At 43.8% G+C, this 23,054-nt stretch overlaps 1 protein-coding gene across 3 annotated transcripts in view; it reads right to left on the reverse strand.

Moving 5' to 3' along the window:
- Positions 1-23,054, reverse strand: part of OSMR (oncostatin M receptor) — a 178,700-nt gene that overhangs the window by 93,990 nt on the left and 61,656 nt on the right. For all 3 annotated transcript variants that reach the window (XM_029578388.1, XM_029578398.1, XM_029578406.1), the window contains one exon: positions 16,300-16,429. In XM_029578388.1, coding sequence (XP_029434248.1) covers positions 16,300-16,429 — 130 coding nt within the window. The remainder of the gene's footprint in view (positions 1-16,299; positions 16,430-23,054) is intronic.

Below are 23,054 nucleotides of genomic sequence, written 5' to 3' on the forward strand. Positions count from 1 at the left end.
TTATCCATTCAATGGCTTACTAAATATTGGTAGGCATTTTTTCCCTAACAAAAATACCATTTTACAATATAGATATTGATTGATTTTATTTGTATTTATATTCTGCTTTTTTTGGCACTTCAAAGTGGATTACATGCAGGTACTGTAGCTATTTCCCTATCTCCAAAGGGCTGACAATCTAAGGGGGTAATTTTCAAAAGATTTACATGCATAAAACTGGGTTTTACATGTGTCAATGCACTTTACTTGTGTAAGTTGGCTTTTTAAAATTGCTACAATATATACCACTGAATTATTCATAGGTTTTACAGATGTAAATACACTTTTATGTGTATAAATGACTTTTGAAAATTGCTATGATAGCATGTTAAATTTACACCTATAACTCCTTTAAGGATTACCTCCTAAATTTGTATCTGAGGCAACAGAGGGTAAAGTGATTTGACCAAGGTCACAAGGGACAGCAGTGAGATTTGAACCCTGGTTTTTCTGCTTCACAGCCCCCCCTGCTCTAACCAGCAGGCTACGCCTCTATTTATACAGAGCAAAGGATAGTGCAAACAAACTGATGTGAATTGCTGGTAAGAGAAAATTCCAGCTCTTTACGTTCTACCCCAGTGTATACCAATGAAATTACTAAAGCAGTACAGCTGATTGCTCTTTTTCTTAGGACCTCCCTAGAGCTTTCCCTCCAACTCCTTCTTCAAAACTACCTATGCCGGCACAGTTTAGGAAGCCGGAGGGGCGTCACATCTTCCTGGGCTTCAGAAATGAATGAGTCACCTGAACCCTTGGAGACTGGTGCTTTTCCCGGGATTGTGGAGAGGATGAGCTCTCCTCCCCAGGGAAATGCCTCAGGGCATTCACTGCGTCAAGTACGGCCCACTTCTGTGCATGGGTCAAAGGGAACCAATTCCATATTTATTTATTTATTTATTTAAGTTTTTTATATACCAACATTCAGGACGGTGGTCCCATCATGCTGGTTCACAAGAAACAGGGGTGAAATTATAATAAACTTTACCATTTAAACAAAAGTGCAGAAAAGCAGTTACATATAACAAGGAAAACAATAACTTGGAATGAGAGAGGAAATGAAGATCAGATAGTTATATACAAGTATAAATAACATTGTGAAAGGTGGTTATTAACGCTAATGCTAGCGGAGCTTGTTGCATGAAGGGAGTTAGATGGAGTTGGAGTTGGGGAAGGCCTGTGTGAACAGCCACGTTTTGAGTCTTTTCTTGAATGTTGAAATGTTGGGTTCCATTCTAAGATCGGGGGGAATGGAGTTCCATAATGTTGGACCGGCTGTGGAGAATGCCCGATCTCTAAGCGTGATGTGTCTGGTAGTCTTGGCTGGAGGTACTTGAAGTGATCCTTTGTAAGCATCTCTTGTCGGTCTTGTGGAATGGTGTAATCGGAGAGGAATATGGAGATCGATTGGGGCTAATTGATGAATGTTTTTGAAAATGGTGAGAATGGCCTTGTAGATTATTCTGAAGTGGATGGGCAGCCAATGGAGGTCCATCAAGATGGGTGTTATGTGTTCTCTTCTCCTGGTGTTGGTGAGTATACGGGCGGAGGCATTTTGTACCATTTGTAATGGTTTGGTATGTGATGAAGGGAGACCAAGCATGATGGTGTTACAATAGTCCAGCTTTGCGAAAATGATTGATTGTAGGATCGTTCTGAAGTCATGTGTGTGGAAGAGAGGTCGTATTCTTTTCAGCACTTGGAGCTTATAAAAGCAGTCTCTGGTGGTTTTGTTGATGTTGGCTTTCAGGTTTAGGTGATTGTCAATTTGAACTCCAAGATCTCTCACTTGTGTAGTGCTTGGTACGATAGGATGAGTGTATGTGATGGAACTGTTTTCAGGAGTGATGAGTAGAAGTTCCGTTTTTGATGAATTTATTATCAGGTTGAGACTTGTAAGCAGTTGTTTGATATTTTGGAGGCAGGATTCCCAGTAGAACAGTGTTTTTGCGAGCGATTCTTCGATGGGGATCAGTACCTGAATATCGTCGGCGTATAGAAAATGTTTGAGATTGAGGTCAGTGAGAAGTTTACATAAGGGTAACAGATAAATGTTAAACAAGGTAGGAGACAGGGATGAACCCTGAGGGACTCCTACTGCTGCGGGGTGTAGAGAGGATTCTTTATTATGAATTTTGACCTTATAACCTCTATTGCTGAGGAAGGTTCTGAACCATGATAGGGCAGTGCCTGAGATACCTATGGCTGATAATTGGTTGATGAGAAGGGAGTGATTGACCGTATCAAATGCAGACGAGAGGTCAAGTAGTATCAGAAGGAAGGCTTGTCCTTTGTCTAAGCCTAGGATGATGTAGTCAGTCATAGAGATGAGGAGGGCTTCCGTGCTTAAGGTTTTACGGAATCCGTATTGTGATGGAAATAGAAGGTTGTTGTCTTCAATGTGGTTTGAGAGTCGTGAATTTACCAATTTTTCCATTATCTTGGCTATGAATGGGAGGTTAGCTATCGGTCTGAAATTTTTAGGATCGTTTGGGTCGAGATTTGGTTTTTTGAGAAGGGGTTTGAGTGAGGCAAGTTTGAGGTTGTCCGGGTAGAGTCCTTGTGTGAGGGAGCAATTTATGATGTCTGCCAGGGTTTTGGAGATAGATTCTGGAATTGCTAGTAGTAGTTTGGCTGGGATGTGATCCGAAGGATGAGAGGAAGGTTTCATTTTCCTTAGGATTCCTTGGATCTCAGCGGATGAAGTTGTGTCGAGTTCTTCTAAACGAGTGTAGTTGATTGAGGGTTGAGGAGTGGTTAGTGGAACAGTGGGGTTCGTGGGGAGCTGCGATAGGAGAGTATTGATTTTATTGTTGAAGAAAAGAGCTAGTTCTTCTGCTTTTGATTGAGCTTGGTCATGTGAGATCTCAGGTTGTTTAACTTGTGTGAGGTTGGCTACATAGCTGAAGAGGGCTTTGGCATCGAAAACAAGGTCGTGTATCTTTGAGGCGTAGTAGTCCCTCTTGGATCTTAGGGTGCTTGATTTGTATTGATGCAGAGATGCTTTGTAGATTGAAAGGGTGTTGGTTCCTGGGTTTTTTGCGCCATTTAGACTCGTTTTGTCTTAGATGGAGTTTGAGCTTTCTTAATTCTGCTGAGAACCATGGCTGTCTTTTGGAGGAATTCTGGTGTGGTTTTTTTGTAATAAGAGGGCATAGTTTGTTGGCTATAGTTTCGGTGATTGTGTTCCATGATCGAAGTGCTGCGTTCGGATCTGTCAGGTCCAGTTGGTGGAGTAGTGGAGATAGGTGATTATTAAGGTCTTCTGGGGAGCAGGTTTTCCTGTAATTGAAGGAGGGCAAAGGAATGTAGGCCGGGTTGGTATCTTTTATAGAGAATGAAGTAGTTATGAGATAGTGATCTGACCACGGGACCTTTGTGCAATTAGGTATAGATACTGTCTTGATTGCAGTGTTAACGAAGATCAAGTCTAACGTGTGGCCGGCTTTGTGGGTAGGTTTATTAACTATTTGAGTGAAGCCTAGCGCTGTGAGAGCTGTGAGGAGGGTTTCACAGTTAGGTGATGGGGTAGGGTTATCAACGTGCATGTTGAAATCCCCTAGAACGATGGCTGGCGAGTCAAAGTTGATGAGGGAAGAGGTTAGTTCAACCAGTGGAGAGGCATCTGATTCCAAGAGTCCTGGGGGAGCATATACGAGGAGGATTTGAAGCTTGTCTGAGGTGAAGAAGCCGAATTCAAGTTTTGAGTTGGAATTGGATTGCTGTAGCGAGAATCTGAGGTCCTTTTTAGTTGCTAAGAGAATGCCTCCTCCCTTTTTTTTATGACTAGGTAGCGAGAAGAAGTCGTACGCCTCTGTAGGTAGTTGATTAATTATTGCTGTGTCTGATGGTTTTAACCATGTTTCGGTGATTGCACATATCTCCGGTTTCACATCGATGAGGTAGTCATTCAATATTACAGACTTTTTCGTAAGGGATTGAGCATTGAAGAGGCTTAAAGAGAAAAGGGTGAGGCCTAGAAGTTGTGTGGAAGGAGTGACTGGAATTGAAGAGAGGGATTTAAGGTTGTGTTGTTGGGCAAGTCGGAAAGAAGTTCTTTTAGGTGGAGTATTATGTTGGAGAATTGGAATTGTGAAAAATGGGGCCATTTGTGCGGTCTATGTTGTATGAATGTTTGTGGCTTGCTGGAGCGGCTGGATGAATGCTGGACGCTTGCTGGAGCGGCTGGATGAATGCTGGACGCTTGTTGGAGCGGCTGGATGAATGCTGGACGCTTGCTGGAGCGGCTGGATGAATGCTGGACGCTTGCTGGAGCGGCTGGATGAATGCTGGACGCTTGCTGGAGCGGCTGGATGAATGCTGGACGCTTGCTGGAGCGGCTGGATGAATGCTGGACGCTTGTTGGAGCGGCTGGATGAATGCTGGACGCTTGCTGGAGCGGCTGGATGAATGCTGGACGCTTGCTGGAGAGCTTGCTGGCGAGGCGGACTTTTATTCCCTATGGCTGAAGCGGTTAAATCTGTATCTTTGCTGGCTGTTGCCTTTGTTGAAGATTTTGGTTATTCCGCGGGTGTGGCTCGGGGCCTCCTAGGGGCTCTACGAAGGGGCGAGACAAAGGGGCAGGCCCCTTTGTCGCGCTCCTTCGGCGCGCGACGCTCGGCGCGTGGCGCCTAGCAGGGTAGGATTTAAAGCCCTGCCGGGCTCTCTCTGGTTGGCTGCCTTCAGTTGCAGGGCGGGCCTAGGCGCGTATTTTGTGGTTTTTTTAGGTTTTCCTTCGCCGGAAACGGCCTCGGCGATCGCGGCTGGCGTCGGGGTCCCCCGGGTGGGGGGGCCGAAAACTGACCTGACCTTCCCCCGGTGGGGCTCCGGCGCCGGCCGCGCAGGAGCCCCACCGGGGCTCCTGCGCGGCCGAAGTCGGTGCCATCCTGGATGCCTCAAATGTCGAGGCCCATCAATGCTCAGGCCCATCAATGCTCAGGCCGAAGTCGGTGCCATCCTGGATGCCTCAAATGTCGAGGCCCATCAAATAAGCTTAAGTCTCCCAAAGCTTCCAAGAGCTCCCAACAAGAATGACTCTCTTTGTGGGTAATGGACCCACAGGGGAAGTAGATCAAGATGTCAGTCTGTTCACAGGTAAAGTTCCCATCTATCACAGGATGAAAAAGACCTAGAATGGCTGTGCAGGGGGCAGTTATCAACAGGCCTTCTGAGGCATCACACAAAAAGATTAAAACTCGAAGGCTGGGAAAACCCATCCAGAACCACACACAGGCACTGGAACAGGTACACCATACAATGAACAGAAAATAAGAAATAAAGGAACTTAAAGAGATTAAAAAAATAAAATCTACCTAATCAATAGAGAATAAAAATAACCAACGGACCCTTCAAAAAAAAACCCAAAAAACCAGCTCTTGCAAGCTTCAAAACTTTCACTGCAGCAAGTGTGTGGGAGAGAAAGATGAACCAGAATCTATGGGCTCCATGGAAAAGATGAGTGAGGGGCCCTGCAGGGGATGCTTAGAAGTGGTTAGTGCTGCACATGCCCAGAAGGGCATTCTTAAAGCTTCTAGAAGCTCTGAAGTCAAAGTTATATGCTGGGCACCATCTGATGATGTTACCCAATGTGTGAGGACTGCCATCCTATTTGTCCTAGGAGAAAGCAGGATTTGGCGCAAGAGGTAATGAAGATGGGGTCGTTTAGTAAAAATGATCTTTATGTAGTCAAATTTGATATAATTACTGGAGGGAGGGCATTAAGTAAAACTATTGCAGAAGTATTTAACTTTAAAATGAGATATCACAATAAAATGAGGCAACGAGTTAGAAAAAACTAAAACAAGCAATTCAGAGGGTTAAATGTTTACATGAGGCATGGACATTGTTTAAAAATTAAAAAAAAAAAACCCACTGCATTTCTATTTGGTGTATTTGAACAGTGGATTTTTACACTGGGCACAGTTCACCCTGCTAGTCTTAATTGTATGAGAATTGTATGGTACAATCCCATTCAAAGTACCTGGCTTGTTCAACATGGTGGATGGTTGATTAGTTGTATTTTCTAGATAGTATGCAGACCATGTGACTGAAAACATCATCTGAGGCCATAAAAAGATGGACAAAGGATAATCCAGTGTTTTTGACTCATTTCCGAGGCAGGCTCTAATGGAATGCCTGTGTCAGGATTAAGGAGCATTAACCAGACTGGATGGGATTGAAAAGAATAAATGGACGTGTCTGACATTAGAAATAGCAACATCCAGAAACCAATAGGTGAACATTTCAACCTTCCAGGACATTCTCTATCTGACCTTAGGGTTGCCATACTCCTACAAAAACACTTCAAAGGAACATTCCAGCTTGAAACTGCTGAATTGGAATTCATCAAAAAATAAACACTATCACCCTAGGTCTGAACAGAGACAATGGCTTTATGACTCACTGCAACTATTTATCAGGCCGATACAGTACAGTGCGCTCTGGCGGAGTGCACTGTTAACCCGCAATTGGACGCGCAATTTCGACACGAGTTAACAGTGCACTCCGCCAGAGCGCACTGTACTGTATCGGCCTGATAGATAGTTGTAATGAGTTGGACGCGCGTTTTCGACGCGCTATTGCCCCTTACTGAATAAGGGGTAAAGCTAGCGCGTCAAAAACGCGCGTCCAACCCCCCCCCCCCCCGAACCAAATAGCGCCTGCAACATGCAAATGCATGTTGATGGCCCTATTAGGTATTCCCGCGCGATTCAGTAAGTAAAATGTGCAGCCAAGTCGCACATTTTACTTTAAGAAATTAGCACCTACCCAAAGATAGGCGTTAATTTCTGCCGGCGCCAGGGAAGTGCACACCCTCCGACTTAATATCATGGCGAAATTAAGTCGGAGGTCCCGAAAGTTAAAAAAAGTTTTAAAAAAAGTTTTAAAAAGTTTGAAATAGTTCGCGAGTTGAAAACTGGATGCTCAATTTTGCTGGCGTCCGGTTTCCGAACCCGTGGCTGTCAGCAGGCTCGAGAACAGACGCCGGCAAAATTGAGCGTCGGCTGTCAAACCCGCTGACAGCCGCCGCTCCTGTCCGAAAAGAGGCGCTAGGGATTCGCTAGTGTCCCTAGTGCCTCTTTTTACCGCTGGCCCTAATTTAAATAAATTTAATTACTGTATCGCACGCACAGGAGAGTGTCCTGTGCGTGTGCTGGGAGAGCGGGCGCTCACCTGCTCTCCCGCTATTTTTACTGTATCGGCCCATATGAACTTAAAACTGTTATCAGATCATTCTATTTTTTCACACTTACCTCAGTTCTCAGTAGGCTATGCTACAATGCTATTAACACTCTCTCCACACCATGTCCTGCCTAATTCAATGCTTTCTCTTTGTTTTGTATATATTTTACCCACCTCCTGTATATCTCTTCATGCATCTGACCAAGTGAACACTGTCCTCAAAAGCTCATGCTTCAGAAAATTGGTTAATTTATAAAATGCCTGACTCCTGTTATTTTTTGCTACACCAGAGTAATATGGCTATCCCTCTGAAGATTTTGAATATGAGTGTTTGATTCAAATAACCAAGGAGCTAGGACTGACAGCAGCAACTTGAAATGCCTATGACCAATAAATTCTTGCATTGAGAGCATCTATTCATTTTGGCATTGCAGCTGCAACTTGAATTGTTATTAAATGTCTTAATATTTTACATAGATTAAATGATTTCTTTTCTTCGGTGTTTACTGAAGAGGATGTTGGGGAGGTACCCGTACTGGAGAAGGTTTTCATGGGTAATGATTCAGATGGACTGAACCAAATCACGGTGCACCTAGAAGATGTGGTAGACCTGATTAATAAACTGAAGAGTAGTAAATCACCTGGACCGGATGGTATACACCCCAGAGTTCTGAAGGAACTAAAAAATGAAATTTCAGACCTATTAGTAAAAATTTGTAACCTATCATTAAAAGGCTCAAAGGGCGAACCACACAACACGTTGAGAACCAAATTCAGATTCCACAAAGGGCAAGGGGACCGAAGTGGGGGACGCAAATGCTTGGCTCCCTGAAGGAAACGCGCCACATCCGGATGCATAGCCAATGACATTCCATGAATAGAACCTGAACCGCCCCCTGGACCCTAAGCGAACTGCACGACAAACCCTTTGTAAGACCAGCTTGTAGGAAACACAAAATATCCGCTATAGATGCCCGGATGGGATCAACTTTCCGTGCTATGCACCAATCTTCAAACACCTTCCACACCCTGGCATATGTTAAAGACGTAGACGACTTTTGCGATCTCAAAAGGGTAGCAACCACCGCATCCGAATAACCCTTGCCTTTTAAGCGTCGCCTCTCAAAAGCCATGTCACTAGACAATAGCGATCCGCTTCTTCCAAACATACAGGGCCTTGATGAAGGAGAAACGGGATGGCTCGTAGACACAGAGGCCCTGACACAGTCAGGCTGAGCAGATCTGCAAACCACTGGTGTCTCGGCCACTCCGGGACTACCAGTATTACCTCCGCTGGGTGCAGTTCTATCCGGCAAAGCATCTTCCCTAGGGCCAAGGCGGAAAGGCATACAATAGTACGTCGGTTGGCCACGGGAGTACTAGTGCGTCCACGCCCTCGGTGCCTCTCTCCCTGCGCCTGCTGAAAAACCATGGGGCCTTGGCCTTCTTGAACATCGCCATCAGATCAAGAGCGGGAATGCCCCACTCATCGCAAATGAAAGGCTTCATCCGCCAACTCCCACTTTCCTGGGTCGAGGTGGTTGTGACTGAGAAAGTTTGCCTGTACATTTTCGACGCCCACTATGTGGGATGCTGCTATACAGGACAAGTGCTGCTCCGCCCAGCATATCAGCTTCTGCGCTTCCTCCGCCACGGGTGACTTTTGCTCCCTCCTTGCCGATTGATATATGCCACCGTGGTCGCATTGTCGGACAAGACCCGGACCAATTTCCCCTGAATCAGAGGACGGAACGCTTGTAAAGCCAGAAGTACCGCTCTGGTCTCCAGGCGATTGATGGACCACTGAGACTTCTGTAGAGACCATAGGCCCTGCACAGACTTCCGGAGGCATACTGCTCCCCAACTAGAGAGACTGGCATCCGTAGTCACTATCGTCCATTCGGGCATTACTAGGGAAACTCCCTTTTGCAAACTGTCCGAGCAAAGCCAGCAGACGAGACCGAACCTCGCCACCTCCGGGAGCAGGAGAGGGAGATGAAACTGTTCCGAAACCGGACTCCATCTGGACAGCAATGCCGACTGTAAAGGACGCATATGCGCAAAGACCCATGGTACGAGCTCCAGAGTGGAAGTCATGGATCCCAAGACTCGCAGGTAGTCCCACACCCGGGGAAGATGGTTTACCAACAGAGCCCGAACCTGACTCTGTATCTTGGTAATGCGGTCCGCTGTCAGGAACACGTTTTCCTTGCCACATGTCGAACAGCGCTCCCAGAAACTCCAAGATCTGGGAGGGAACAAGCTGACTCTTGGACAAATTGATCACCCACCCGAGGGATCTCAACAGCTGTAGCACCCAGCAAACCGCCTCTTGACAAAGCTCTTCGGACTTTGCTCGAATCAGCCAGTCGCCCAGATATGAATGCACCAACAAGCCTTCCCTGTGAAGCTGAGCCGCCACTACCACCATGAACTTGGTGAACGTTCTGGGAGCGATGGCCAGTCCAAACGGCAGGGCTTGAAACTGATAATGGTGACCTAGGACGAAAAACCGTAGAAACCGCTGGTGATCCTTTTGTATGCCGATGTGTAGGTATGCTTCCGTTAGGTCCAGCGACGCCAGAAACTCGCCCTGACGTACGGAGGCAATCACCGACCACATGCGGAAGCGAGGTACCCGAAGACAGCGATTGACTCCTTTTAAGTCTAGGATGGGCCGGAAAGTTCCCTCTTTCTTTGGGACCACAAAGTAGATGGAATACCAGCCTTTCCTTTGTTCGCCCAACGGGACTGGGGCAAATGCCCCCAGGGCCCGAAGTCATTGTAACATGTCAAGTACTGCCTGACGCTTTTCTTGATATGCGCACAGAGACCTCAGAAATAGGTCGCGGGGACAGCGTACAAAATCTAATGCATAACAGTGTTTTATCACTGTGAGGACTCACTGATCCGACGTCACCCTGGCCCATTCCCCACAACAACCTCCGAGGAGTGGGCCCACCTCATCTCATTGCGAAGACTTGACTCTAGTGGACGCTGGGGAAGCTCCGGGTCTCCCGAACCGGCGGCCACGAAAGGACTGAGATGATGCCTGTTAGCCCCTGGCCTGAAGGCAGGACCCGCAGACCTGACTGGATGAAACTTCCGATTTCCCCGAAAACGAGATCTCGCAGAAAAGGAACCTCTTGACTTGGGCCGATCCTCCGGCAAACGATGGATCTTATTTTCTCCCAAAGATTGGATCAAATCCTCCAACTGTTTACCAAAAAGCAGTTTTCCCTTAAAGGGCATGAAGCAGAGTTGTGCCTTAGACGAAACATCCGTTGCCCAGTTTCTCAACCACAGGAGCCTACGTGCTGATACCGCGGATAACATGGATCTGGCCTCAACAGATCATGACGGGCGTCAACACTATAAGCGACCACCGACTCGAATCGGCCTGCTTGGAGAGCACCCTCCGACAGGTCCTCATTTGCCTGCAGCTGCTGAACCCAGCGGAGGCCTGCTTGCAGAACAAAATTGCTACACATGGCGGCCCGCACTGCCAGCGCCGACACTTCAAAAATCTTCTTTAGTTGAATCTTCAACTTTCTATCCTGCAGATCCTTGAGGGCCGTTGCTCCGGTGTCCGGTATAGTGGTCTGCTTGGTAACCGCCATCTCCGCCGAGTCCACCTTAGGAACTCGCAACATCTCCAGAGCTTCCTGCGGCAAAGGATATAGCTTGTCCATAGCCTTACTCACCTTAAACCCGAGGTCAGGGGTATCCCACTCTCGGAATAACAAATCAGTGGCGGAAAAATGGAGTGGGAATGAAGTAGTGGGACCCCTCAGGCCCAACCAAAACAGGATCCATATTCCCCTGTTTGACCTCCGCTGGTGGCCCCTCGATCCCCAACTCTCTCAAAATAAAGAGGATGAGCGGGCCGAGCTCATCTCTATGGAACAGCCAGACTACCTTTGGGTCGTCCCCCTCGGCGACCTGCGCCCCTCGAACCTCGTCCGCTGGCAAGCCCGGATTCTCATCCACCTCCCCTGGGGACTTTTCTTGCAAATCCCTATCATCAGAGGTGTCCGTATCCATCTGATGGCCCCCTGTTCTTAACGGGCATTGTACCTTAGGGGGACCGGAGTCCCCCTTATCCAAGTCCAGGCTCCCCTTAGACCTATGCTGCTTGCGATTCGCCTTTGGGAACCACTGGGGGAGGGACCCTCAACCTGCTTCTTACCTGCCTTCTTGGCCTAAAGGCCTTATGCATAAGCAATACAAACTCCGATGAAAACAAAGAGGAAGAGGAGGAGTCCCCCGCACCGTCAGGGTCATCATCCGTCCCAGTAGAATCTGGATCTGCATCCTCTGTTCCTCCGGAGACAGGCCTCTGCGGAGATAAATCAGGAGGGGAATTCCTCTCCCCCCTCCGTGTCTCCTGGCTCTCCTGCTTATGCTGCCTGAGGACAAAATGTCCACCATTCCCACAGGGGGCCTCGCAGCATTCGTGCACATCAATTGCTGACCCTCCCGGGGCAAAATGGAGGGGCCCTCCCCTCCCGGAAGACAGGCCGAACAAATTCTGTTGCGGGACAATCGCACGCGGCATGCCGATGATCAGGGCATGACAACCCTGCCGCGCAAGCACACAGCCCCCCGGACCGGCAAATCGCCAAATAAACGAGTCGCAGCTGCAGGAAGTCAAGGGAGAGGCAGCAAACACCACAAGACCTTTTTTTTTTTTTTTTAATATTTACCCCCTGGCTGGCACGGCAGCCCGCATGAGCCTCAGTTCCGACTGGGGGGAGTGAGCTGGACTCTCCGGTATCACCCCCAGAGCTACTCTGTCCGTGGTACCCGGGCCCCTCTACCTCTTCGAGCAGCTGCCTGCAACACGAGAGGGGATGGTCCCCTCAGGACCTCACAATCCTCCGGGCGGCTTGAGACTTCAACCTGTTAAATTTTTTTTTTTTGGAAAGAACTTTACAGCTAAACCACTTCTCTTGTCTACACTATCTCTGTTGGGCAGTTTATCGTTATATGTAAACCGGAGTGATTTGTAGTCTCTATAAGAACCTCGGTATATAAAAATTAAAAATAAATAAATAAAATAAACTAACAACTCAAAGACCAAGCTATACTTAAATGCTACTGATCAAACCAGACTGTGGGTTTTGCACCTCAACCATCTGCTGGAGACAGAGGAATACTGGCAGACTGTGGGTGGCACCTTGGTATATATGGCACAGTCTGTCAAAGCTTTCTCTGTCTCCATCTGCTGGAAGGGAGGCAAAACCCAGCAGTCTTGACTGATCTGGGTATGTACAGGGAATGTGTATGTATATATTTACACACGAATTTGATTTTCAAAAGTACATGTATAAATGGGTTTTCCCGGCCTAACTTCGCTTCCAGGAATGCCTCTTTCAAGTACATATAAATGTACACGTGAAATGACTTCCGCTCGTACTTTACGCATACAAACCCTGGGGTAAATTTCAAAAGGCCTATATACAAGTATAAAATTGTTTTACGTGCATATATGGTTTGAAAATTTCCTCCTAGATTTATCCAGAGGAAGAAAAGTCTTTTTCTTTTCAGTTAAATCCGTATCTATTATTTCTAGTTGCAACCCAAACAACTATTCTCTTTCAAATGGAATGTTGATTAAATATAGTTTACAAGACAAATCTGCTATCAAGACCAATGGAGCTTGAATCAGCGATCCTAGAGAGCAGAGGCTGTGAAGATGCAGAGGAGCAGAGAGTCAGGAAAAGGCCAGAGGATATTTAATCCCTGCCTGACAGGTAGTAGACAGGTCCTCTAAAGGTCCCACTGGTTCAGCACAGGGTGTGCCCTCATTGGTGAGAGTATATAAGGAGAGCAACAGAGACGCACCATTTCTGGTACAACAAACGCCTGGGATGCATCCTCTGAAACATCTGCTTGTCTGACCTTGTTCCTGCTCTGTATTCTGGTATGCAGTCTGCTCCAGTTTTCCTGTTCTATGTCTAGCCCTGCAGTCCTGCTCCAGCTGCAGGTCTAGATGCCTCCCAGCTAGGCCTGGTTTTACCAGCCTTGGTTCAACCTTCATCTGGGTATCCAGCCTCTTCAAGTATGCCTCTTCCCAATGTAACATTCACTAGCGACCAGAAGGCCAATATTCAATAGGCCATATAAACATGGCTGATAATTAAAAGTATAGATATTATTAGTAGTAAGAATTAGGATCAAGGATAGAGTGATTCAATTTCTTTTCCAGATTTTGAAACCATCTAAAGATTGCTATGACTGCACTGGCATATGATAACGTACACTGAATTCATTTCATATAGTCTGTATGAGGTGAATTTTCAAAACAATATACTTAAAAATTAGCAAATGCACACAGAAGTAGCCTCTACTTGTGTATTCTGTATTTTATCAAAGTAGAAAATATGCATGTATTATCTCTTTTGTATGCACATAAATATGCATAAAAAATGAATAAGTCCAGGGGATAATGGGGCAGGGCCAACACACACGCATAAATTACTATTGTAAAAGACACGTGTGTACATTTGCCAACTACTTGTGTATTTTTGCACCTGCTAATTATCTCGCATATTTGATTCTAACCTTGTATATTGTGTATTATTCGTTGGGTGGGAGGTCTGGGAGAACTGAGGGGAGATCAAGTTGAAGAACCAGGAAAGTCTCAATGACCTGGAGAAAGACTGGGCTAACTGGTGGACTAACTGATAAACTGGCTAATTTCATTGATGTGTGCATTTCTTAAAATTAGCCGACCTAACGAGAAAAACTCCTACTTTACTTTCACACATAAAATATGCATACATATATTTTTAAAATAGATAGGAAAAGTATGCGCATTCAATACATCGAGATACATTCTTTCAATGTATTGCATGTATTCGCCCATAAACCTACATGTTGCAGGGTAGAGATATGAGTATTTTATAAAATACTCATATCATATGCATGGGTTATAAAATACTTATGTAGATCTGCTTGTGGTCATATATATGCATATATGCTGCCACACGCAATTGTTTGAAAGTTATCCTCTAAGCAAGGTGATTAGGAATAGCAGCTGGAAAGCTATGACCACAAATGCTCATAGTCTGGGCAGTAAAATCCTAGACCTGCAGGCTAATGGTGGAGGTAGGCTTGGATATTGTTGTTGTCATGGAGATATAGTTCACTAATTCTCATGATTGGGATACGGCCATCCCGGGCTATAACTTGTTCAGGAAGGACAGAAAAGGGGAAGGAGTAGCTCTTTATTTCAAAACAAATATCCAAGAAACTGAAATGCAAGGGACGTGGGGTAGAGAAGAAGCATTATGGACTGTCCTAAAAAAAGATGGTACTTCCATTTTTATTGGTATGACCTACAGGACTCCTTCTCAAACAGAAAAACTGGATAGAGATCTGATTGAAGACAATCAAAAGGTGGAAAAGAAGGGAGATATGTTGCTTGTTGGAGATTTTAATCTGCCAGATGTAGACTGAAGTATCCCTTTTGTGGAATCTACAAGAAGTAGAGAGATAGTAGATGTCCCTCAAGAGGTTCTGCTCAAACAAATGGTAATGGAACCCCCAAGGAGGTGTTATACTCAACCTAGTGCTCACTATTGGGGACGATGTCTCTAATGTCCAGGTAGGTGTCCACCTAAGCACCAGTGATCATCATACAGTATAGTTTGATATCACGAACAGGATACAGAGAAGTCACACAAAGACCCGAGTTTTGAATTTCACAATACAAACTTTGTCAAAATGAGGATATACCTGGAAAAAGAACTAGAAGACTGGGAGAAAATGGGTGAGGTGGAACAACAGTGGGCCAAATTAAAAGGAGCTATTACAAAAGCAAACATTTATATAGTAAAAAATAATTAAAAATAAGAGGAAAAAGAAACCAATCTGGTTCTCAAAGGAGATGGAAGACAAAGGCAAAAAGAACAGCATTCAAGTCTAAAGATCCCAAAAAGAGGAACACAGAGAAGAATATCTGGTGAAGCTGATGGAGATGAAGAAAGTAATCAGGAAAGCGAAAGATCAAGCAGAAGAAAGGATTGCCAAAGAGGTAAAAGCGAGATGGCCAACATTTTTCAGATATATCAAAGTAAAAAGGAAGACCCGAAGTAGTATAGTGAAACTGAAAGGTAATGAGGAGCAATGAGTGGAGAGAGACAAAGAAATGGCAAAAATATTAAACAAATACTTCAGTGCGGTGTTCTCTAAAGTGGGGGGAGGGGTTTCTCCTAGGCAGGGGATGGGGCAGAGTAGGAAGGAAAAGACTGGGAAGGGTATAGAAATATGTTGTATTTTATGTGCTTATTGCTCACAGAGGGCCAGATATACTAAAGATTTTTTGATCTATTGTCTATGGGAAAAATGCGTAGTTTAAGAGACCCATAGCGCATGTACCAAGTATATTTGTCTATACAAGGCTATGTGTGCCTGCATCTATTTAATATTTCTGTAGCACAGCTAAGCATATTCAGTGCTGTAGAGATTCATTTAAGAATGAGGCTCTTGTGGCGGTTACAGTGGGTTCAAGACTGATAAGGCCCTACCTATCCTTAGATGCCAAACATCAATGACAAAAGCCTAAGTTAGGGGCCTCTCTGCAGCCATCCCATCAGAGGTGTTTCTGCAAGTGGTTTGCTTTGGGGCCCAGAATTTGAACGAAGGCCACTGCTCTTCTGTTTTTTTCTTTTTTTTTTAAATTCTGTGAAGACAACGTGGAACACACATTCCTATTCCGCAGACCAATAAAACAGCAACTGAAGTGGAATTGGCTGTGGTGGTGGCATCAATGGGAGGCTCATTTTTCAGCATGACAATGCAGTGGAGAGGAGTCATTGGGCAGACACTCTGCAGCTATACACAACCCACAGTGCAGTGTAACAGAACAGGTTAGGCTTGATGGCTTCCTTTTAACCTAACCAACTATGTAACATATTCAGTATGTGTAACATTTTCATTTTCCACACAGAAAATATCTGAAATATCATCATATAAAAATCTAGTCTTACTCATGCCACTTGTTACTCAAATGATTGTACTGATGCTGCTGCACAGAAGGAAGCAACTGTACCAAACCAATTAGAAAGCACTTGCCATTCAGATAGGCTGTACTTTGTGGAACGAACTCCAAAAAGATTGGAAGCTTCCCCTGGGGACCAAGTGCAGATTAAAGTCTTTAAGTCCTGAGTTTCGCAGGAAAGATTGGTGGGCTTCTCTGGTGACTCTGTGGAAGGAACAGATATCGCAGCGTTACCAGCAATTGTTTTTTGTATAGCAATTTTATTTTAAAAAAGCAATGCAGAGGGACACAGAGATAAGGCGAAATATTTTCTGAGCCCAATTAAGTAGACTCAACAAGGTTTTATTTGTAAAAGCATAAAAATGAGGTCAGCATCCCTGCTCTTCTGCAAAATATCAAGGGCTTATCAATATCCTGAGAACAGCAAAAACATTAGATTTGTGTCTCTTCTAAAAAAAGATATTTCACCTCAAACACTGTTTAATATAAGCAAACATGCAGCAAGTTTATCAGTCCTGTTCATCTGCCTCTTGTTTTCTCTCTGTATATGTGTGCTTATTGCTTCTGATTTTATTCAAATATAAGGACTAGGTAGGCTAAAACTTCTACTAGAAAAACAAAGTATTCCTATTCTGGTAAACACTATGGGCTCAATTTTTCAAGTTATTTTGCAGAAAAGTACATCTTCAGTGAAAAGAACTGAATATCCCTCAAGTCCACCTGAATATTTTATTTTCAGCATGATGCAGGCCGAACATCTCCAGAGATTCAGGTATTTACACAATTTAGGAATATTGCAGGATAGAAGCTTATGTTCATATTATCATGCAATGACAATGCACAGTATCAAGAAATATTTTACACTAGTCTCATTTTACTGCATGCTTTTAAATCACTGTATGAAGGCGTAAAAATGACAGGAATCTAATGGTACCTTATAGACTAACCAATCTATTAAGGCATGAACGTTTGAGGGCAAAGTCCACTTCGTCAGATGCAAGAGATGGGTAAAATATATACAGAACTGAAAGAAGGCATTGAATTAGCCAGAACATGGTATGGGGTGAGTTTTAATAGCATTATAGTATAGCCTACTGACAACTGAGGTAACTGTGAAAGAATAATCTGATAACAGTTAAATTCATAGACAGTTGTAATTTTTGGAATTACAATACCCACCCAGTGAGGTAAGAAAACAAATCAGCAGAGCCAGACAAATACCCAGGCACAATCTGCTACAGGATCAACCCAAAAGAAAACAGAACACCTCTGGTTGTTGCCTACAGTTCCGTTCAAAAACACTGAAACATATCATCAAGGATCTGCAACCCATCCTGGACAATACCACCGTCCTCTCTCAGGCCATGGGTGGCAAGCCTATCCTGGCTTATCATCAGCCTCCCAACATTAAATGGATAATCACCAACAACCACAAATTATACAATAACACCAACTCAAGAACTAGACCCTACCAGAAACCCAGATGCCAACTCTGTCCACCTATTAACCTAGACAACGCCCTCACAAGACCCAACAACATCAACTACAACATCCGGGGCTCATTCACCTGCTCTTGTTCCAATGAAATATATGCCATCACCTGACAGCAATGTCCTGCTGCTGTCTACATGGAACAAACAGATCAATCTATAAGGAAAAGAATAAATGGACATAATCTGACATTAGAAATGACAACATTCAGAAACCAGTAGGAGAACATTTCAACCTTCCCGGACATTCTCTATCTGTCCTTAAGGTTGCCATACTGTTACAGAGCAACTTCAAAGCAGTGCTTCAGCATAAAACCAACAAGTTGGAACTCATTAAAAAAAACGTAACACCATCACTCTAAGTGTGAACAGAATGGCTTCATGACTCACTACAACTATCTATGAACTTAACTGTTATCAGGTCATTCTGTCTTTTCACACTTACCTCAGTTGTCAGTAGGCTATACTATAAGTCTATTAACACTCACCCCACACCATGTTCTTCCTAATTCAATGCCTTCTCTGTGCTCTGTATATATTTTACCCATCTACTGTACATCACTTCATGCATCTGACAAAGTGGACTTTGCCCTCGAAAGCTCATGCTTCAATAAACTGGCTAGTCTTTAAGGTACTACTCAATACCTGTCATTTTTACTATACCAGACTAACACAATTGTCCCTCTGAAGATTTGTACGAAGGAGAATATGCCATCAAACTACCAAATCCATAGCAGGCAGATAATCTTGAAAAATTGGTAATTAAGCCAAATTTCCATTTTACGATAGCTTAAGGAACATTAAATGATTGTCAAGACTAAATAAAACTTGATACAAAACTGTTTTATGTAATGATGTGTGTGAGAACTATAAAAACTGTTTACTGAGAAAAAATATGCAAGAAACTTTACTGGTGTTTTCTGAGGTTTTGAATAATTACCTTTCCTTTTGCTGTCTCTATTTCTCTGTTTCTCTTGGAAAACTGAGGATAGACTGAACTGTCAACCCTAAAGTAAATTAATTACAGAGCAGCTTCTACAAGCTGAACCTATGGCTGCATATTCATGTGACCTTTGAGGGAAAACTGTTTAGTTTTCTGGCTTCTCATCAATCAATACCCTTCTCTTGTATAGTACATATTTACTGAGGTTTCCTTTTCCTGTAATTAGGAATAATATTACTGTTGTGTTAGATACAACTGCAGTTTGGCAGCTATTTATAAAACAAGAATTTCTTTAAAGGTCTGCAATACAAATCAGCAATACTGACCTGTAATCTTTACAATGACTTTGTAAACATATATTTAGAAAAAAAGAGGTCAGAAGTAACAAAAAAGTTTATTCTATTTACCAGCATTTCAGTAACAATTGATTTCATCAGAGTACAAGAACCAAGTTGAACAGCCACAGATAGAAGAGATACTTTTATCAATGATGAAAATACCAAACTATTTACAGAATAGAATGGAGCAGATTTTCAAAGCCCTACACGCGTAAATCCAGAAGGATTTGCACGCAGGCCATATTTTCAAAAGGCCCGGCGGCATGCATAAAGCCCTGGGACGCGTATAAGTCCCGGGGCTTGAAAAAACGGGCAGTCCGGGGGCGGGGAAGGGGCGTGGCCAGAGGCCTCTGCAAGGCTGCTGGGCCGGGGGATCGCTCACCGGCAGTCAGCAGGCGTAACTTGTGAAATAAAAGGTACGGGGTTTTTTTTTTTTTGGCTGGGGGGAGGAAACAGGGAAAGCCAGCTGGTCTCCTCGAGGGCTCGGCACGTGCAAGGTGCACTAGTGTGCACCCCTTTGCGCGCGATGACCCCTAATTTTATAACATGCGCCCCAAATATTCAAAAATTGGTATTTAGTTGGATAACTCATAAATTATCCAACTAAATGCCTTTGAAATCAGCCCCTAAGAGTTCAGAGAAGTTCTGTATCAATCTTTAGCGATTTTGGTATCATCAGCAAAAAGCAAATCTTTCCCGACAATCCTTCTACCATGGCGCTCGCAAAAATGTTGAAAAGAACTGGTTCCAAGACTGATCCCTAAAGCGAACCATTTGAAACTCCCCCTCTTCAGAGTAAACTCCATTTACCATTACCCTTTGTTATCTCCCACTCAGCCGGTTTCCAACCTAGTCAGTCACTCCAGGTACCATACCAAAGGTGCTCAATTTATTTATGTTTCCTGTGTGGACCTGTATCAAAGGCCTTACTGAAATCTAAGTACACTATGTCTAGCATTCTCCCTTGATCCAACTCTCTAGGCACCCTATCACAGAAATTGATTAGATTCATCTGACAAGATTTACCTCTAGTAAAACCTTGCTGCCTTGGATCATGCATTCCAGAAACTGCCCTATCCTTTATTTTAGCAGTGATTCCATTAATTTGCTTACTACAGAGGTCAGAATAACTGGCCTATAGTTTCCAGTCTCCTTTCCTGCAACAGGGTAGGCAGCCAGGAAGGTGTGGAAAACATGAGGAGGGATCTAGTAAAGCTCAAGGAATGGAATACAGACTGGCAGCTAAGATTTACTGCAGAGTAATACATTTAGGGTGCAAAAACCCAAGGGAGAGTTACAGTATTGGAGGCAAAATTCTTCTAAACACAAGGGAGGAGTGGGATCTGGGGGTGATTGTTTCTGATGATTTATAGGTGGTCAAACAGGTAAATAAAGTGATGGCAAAAGCCAAAAAGATACTTGGCTGCATAGGGAGAGAAAGAGTCATCAGAAAAAGGGAGGTAATATTGCCCTGTACCAAGTGCTGCATGACCTTTGCCTACTCCCAGCACCCACTGGATTATTCTACTATAATATTTGTACCATTTTGTAGGCCATTCAGTTTGGAATATAATAGTACATTACACATTACTTAAATTAATTATTTAAGGCCAGAAAATTGCAAAAAAAAAAAAAAAGCATCAGATTGACCATATTAAGTATATTGCATTTCGTGAGGCTCGTAATGCTGGAGCAATCTTTATTACAAAAAAGTGGATTGCTGAAAAAGTATGTCAAAGTGAAAGTTGGATTCAGAGGACATGGAGCAAGACTGCTGATGAGTGCTTTCTGGAATTTGGTGTGGTCAACTGCTAAAATTGTCTCAAGAAAGCCAAAAAATTATTGAAAATTCCAGGAAGAAGCAGAAAAATAAGCTGTTACCAGGTGTCATGAATGATTTTGGATCATAGAAGGAAAAATGTTGATAGAGGAACAAGTTTGTCATTGAGTCAGGGCTGGTATCCAGGCATTTCATGTTACTTCAAAATCATTGAAAACCGAAACCCATATACAAGACAGGCTCCGGCAGGCAAATTGGTTACGAAATTAGGGTGAAGATGATTTTCTTCATTTAGCAACTTACGACAATTTTTATTGGTCAATTCGAAAACCAAATTTTCAAAATGATCGTTTGGTCAAACACTTTGAATGACATTAGCGATGAGGAACATTATTGCCAAATTGTCAGATATCCTGCATGCATTGGTCTTTTTGTTATGCTCACAGTGAAGAAAATGTTGTGGGTACTCAAAGAACGTGGGGAATCTTGGGATGGCGCCTATTTTCGGAATATGATTTTAGCTGAAAATGTTATCCTATTTTTGAGTAATTCAGAAAGCATTTGGTAGTAGGTGAAGCTACTTTTGTCCATGATAAGGCATTATGCATGCAAGCCAACGTTATGCAACAGCTGCTTAAAGAAAATGGCATTGATTTTTGAGGTAATGACATTTGGCCAGGGAACTCTCCAGACTTGAATGCTGCCAAAAACATAGGTGCCATTATTAAGGATGAGGTGGAGAAATTAATGTTGAATGAAAATGATCAGGGTCATTAAACCACCAAAACTGTATTGAAATTTGGACTTGATCTTATTAAATTTGGAAAATTATACCAATTTATTTCAAAATGTGTGGTGTTCAAACTCCGCTCATTTTAAAGCCGTTTTGCAAGCTAACAGTGGACAAACCAGATAGTAATTTTACATTGTTTAATTCTGTGTTGAATGTTGATTAAAATGGTACATTGCATGTTTCTATCAGATTTCTGGCTGCTGCTGCAATGGGGGAGGCAAAGGTTATGGAACACCCAGTATAGGTCCTGGTGAGACCTTATTTGGAATACAGTGTACAGTTCTGGAGACCATACCTTCAAAAGGATATAAGCCAATTGGAGTAGCTACTAAAATGATCAGTGGTCTTTGTTCTAAAGTATATGGGGATATACCTAAAGATCTAAACATGCACACCCTAGAGGAAAGATGAAAAAGGGAAGATATGATAGAGACATTTGGATATCTCAAAAGATTCCAGGCACAGGAGGTGAGCATTCTTTCAATGGAAAGGAGGCTCCAGAACAAGGGGTCAAGGGATGAGGGCGAAAGGTGTAGATTCAAGAGTAACACTAGGAAATATTTCTTTATAGAAAGGGTAGTGGATGCAAGGAACAGCCTCTCAGTAGAAGTAATAGAAGGAAAAGCAATGTTGTTAATAATGAAGTTCTCAAACAAAGCTCACTGCAATGTTGTTAATAGTGAAGCTCTCAAACATAAAACCTACTGAAAAACCTTCAGTGAAGAAAGGACTCCAAAAGGAACATATTCATTGAATCAACAGAGATGTGCAGGAGGTGACCATCCGGGGGTACAGATGGTACAGTACGGGAAGCGAGAGTACAGTTGTTGAAAATGAAAGTGAAAGAGGAAAGCACAGAACACTTCCGGGTATTTTAGTTCTAGAAGGGTGGGGCAGAGATTCAGCAATGGGGAAGTTCAATGGTTGTGTTCAAGGATTAACAAGGGACTTCCAAAGAAACAAAAGCCCTGAGAAAAAGGTAGAACAGGGCAGACACCAAGGAAGTCTGACTGTGCTGTCAAGAAGGCACTGCCAGAGGGGTTGCACAGCCAGAGGAGCAAAGGCTGGTCAGAATCAATAGTGGTGGGGGACAGAGCCACCATCACCACAGATAGAGCCACCCACAGCTCAAGGCTGATCTCAGAGTGGCAGGTTACAATACTGGAAAGTGAAGGCAGTAAGGTGCTGTCATGGAGACAGTGTGGTTGAGAAGCAAGGGCTGGTTAAGCAGGTCTGTGATAAGGATGGAGCCACCATTGCTGGCAGGCAAGGGAGCCCATGGGAAGCTGGTAGGACCCACAATTTAAAGCTAGCCACGGCCACAGTATAACCTGGAAGGTAAAGTCTGAGTTTGTTATAAGGTCCTCTTGCATCAAAGTGTATAGTTAAGATTAAGTAATTTGGAACATGTGCAAGTCCTGACCAGCACGTGCAAGTCCTGACCAGCACGTGCAAGTCCTGACCAGCACGTGCAAGTCCTGACCA

The sequence above is a fragment of the Rhinatrema bivittatum genome, chromosome 1 (assembly GCF_901001135.1).
Source record: "Rhinatrema bivittatum chromosome 1, aRhiBiv1.1, whole genome shotgun sequence".
Classification (NCBI taxonomy): domain Eukaryota; kingdom Metazoa; phylum Chordata; class Amphibia; order Gymnophiona; family Rhinatrematidae; genus Rhinatrema; species Rhinatrema bivittatum.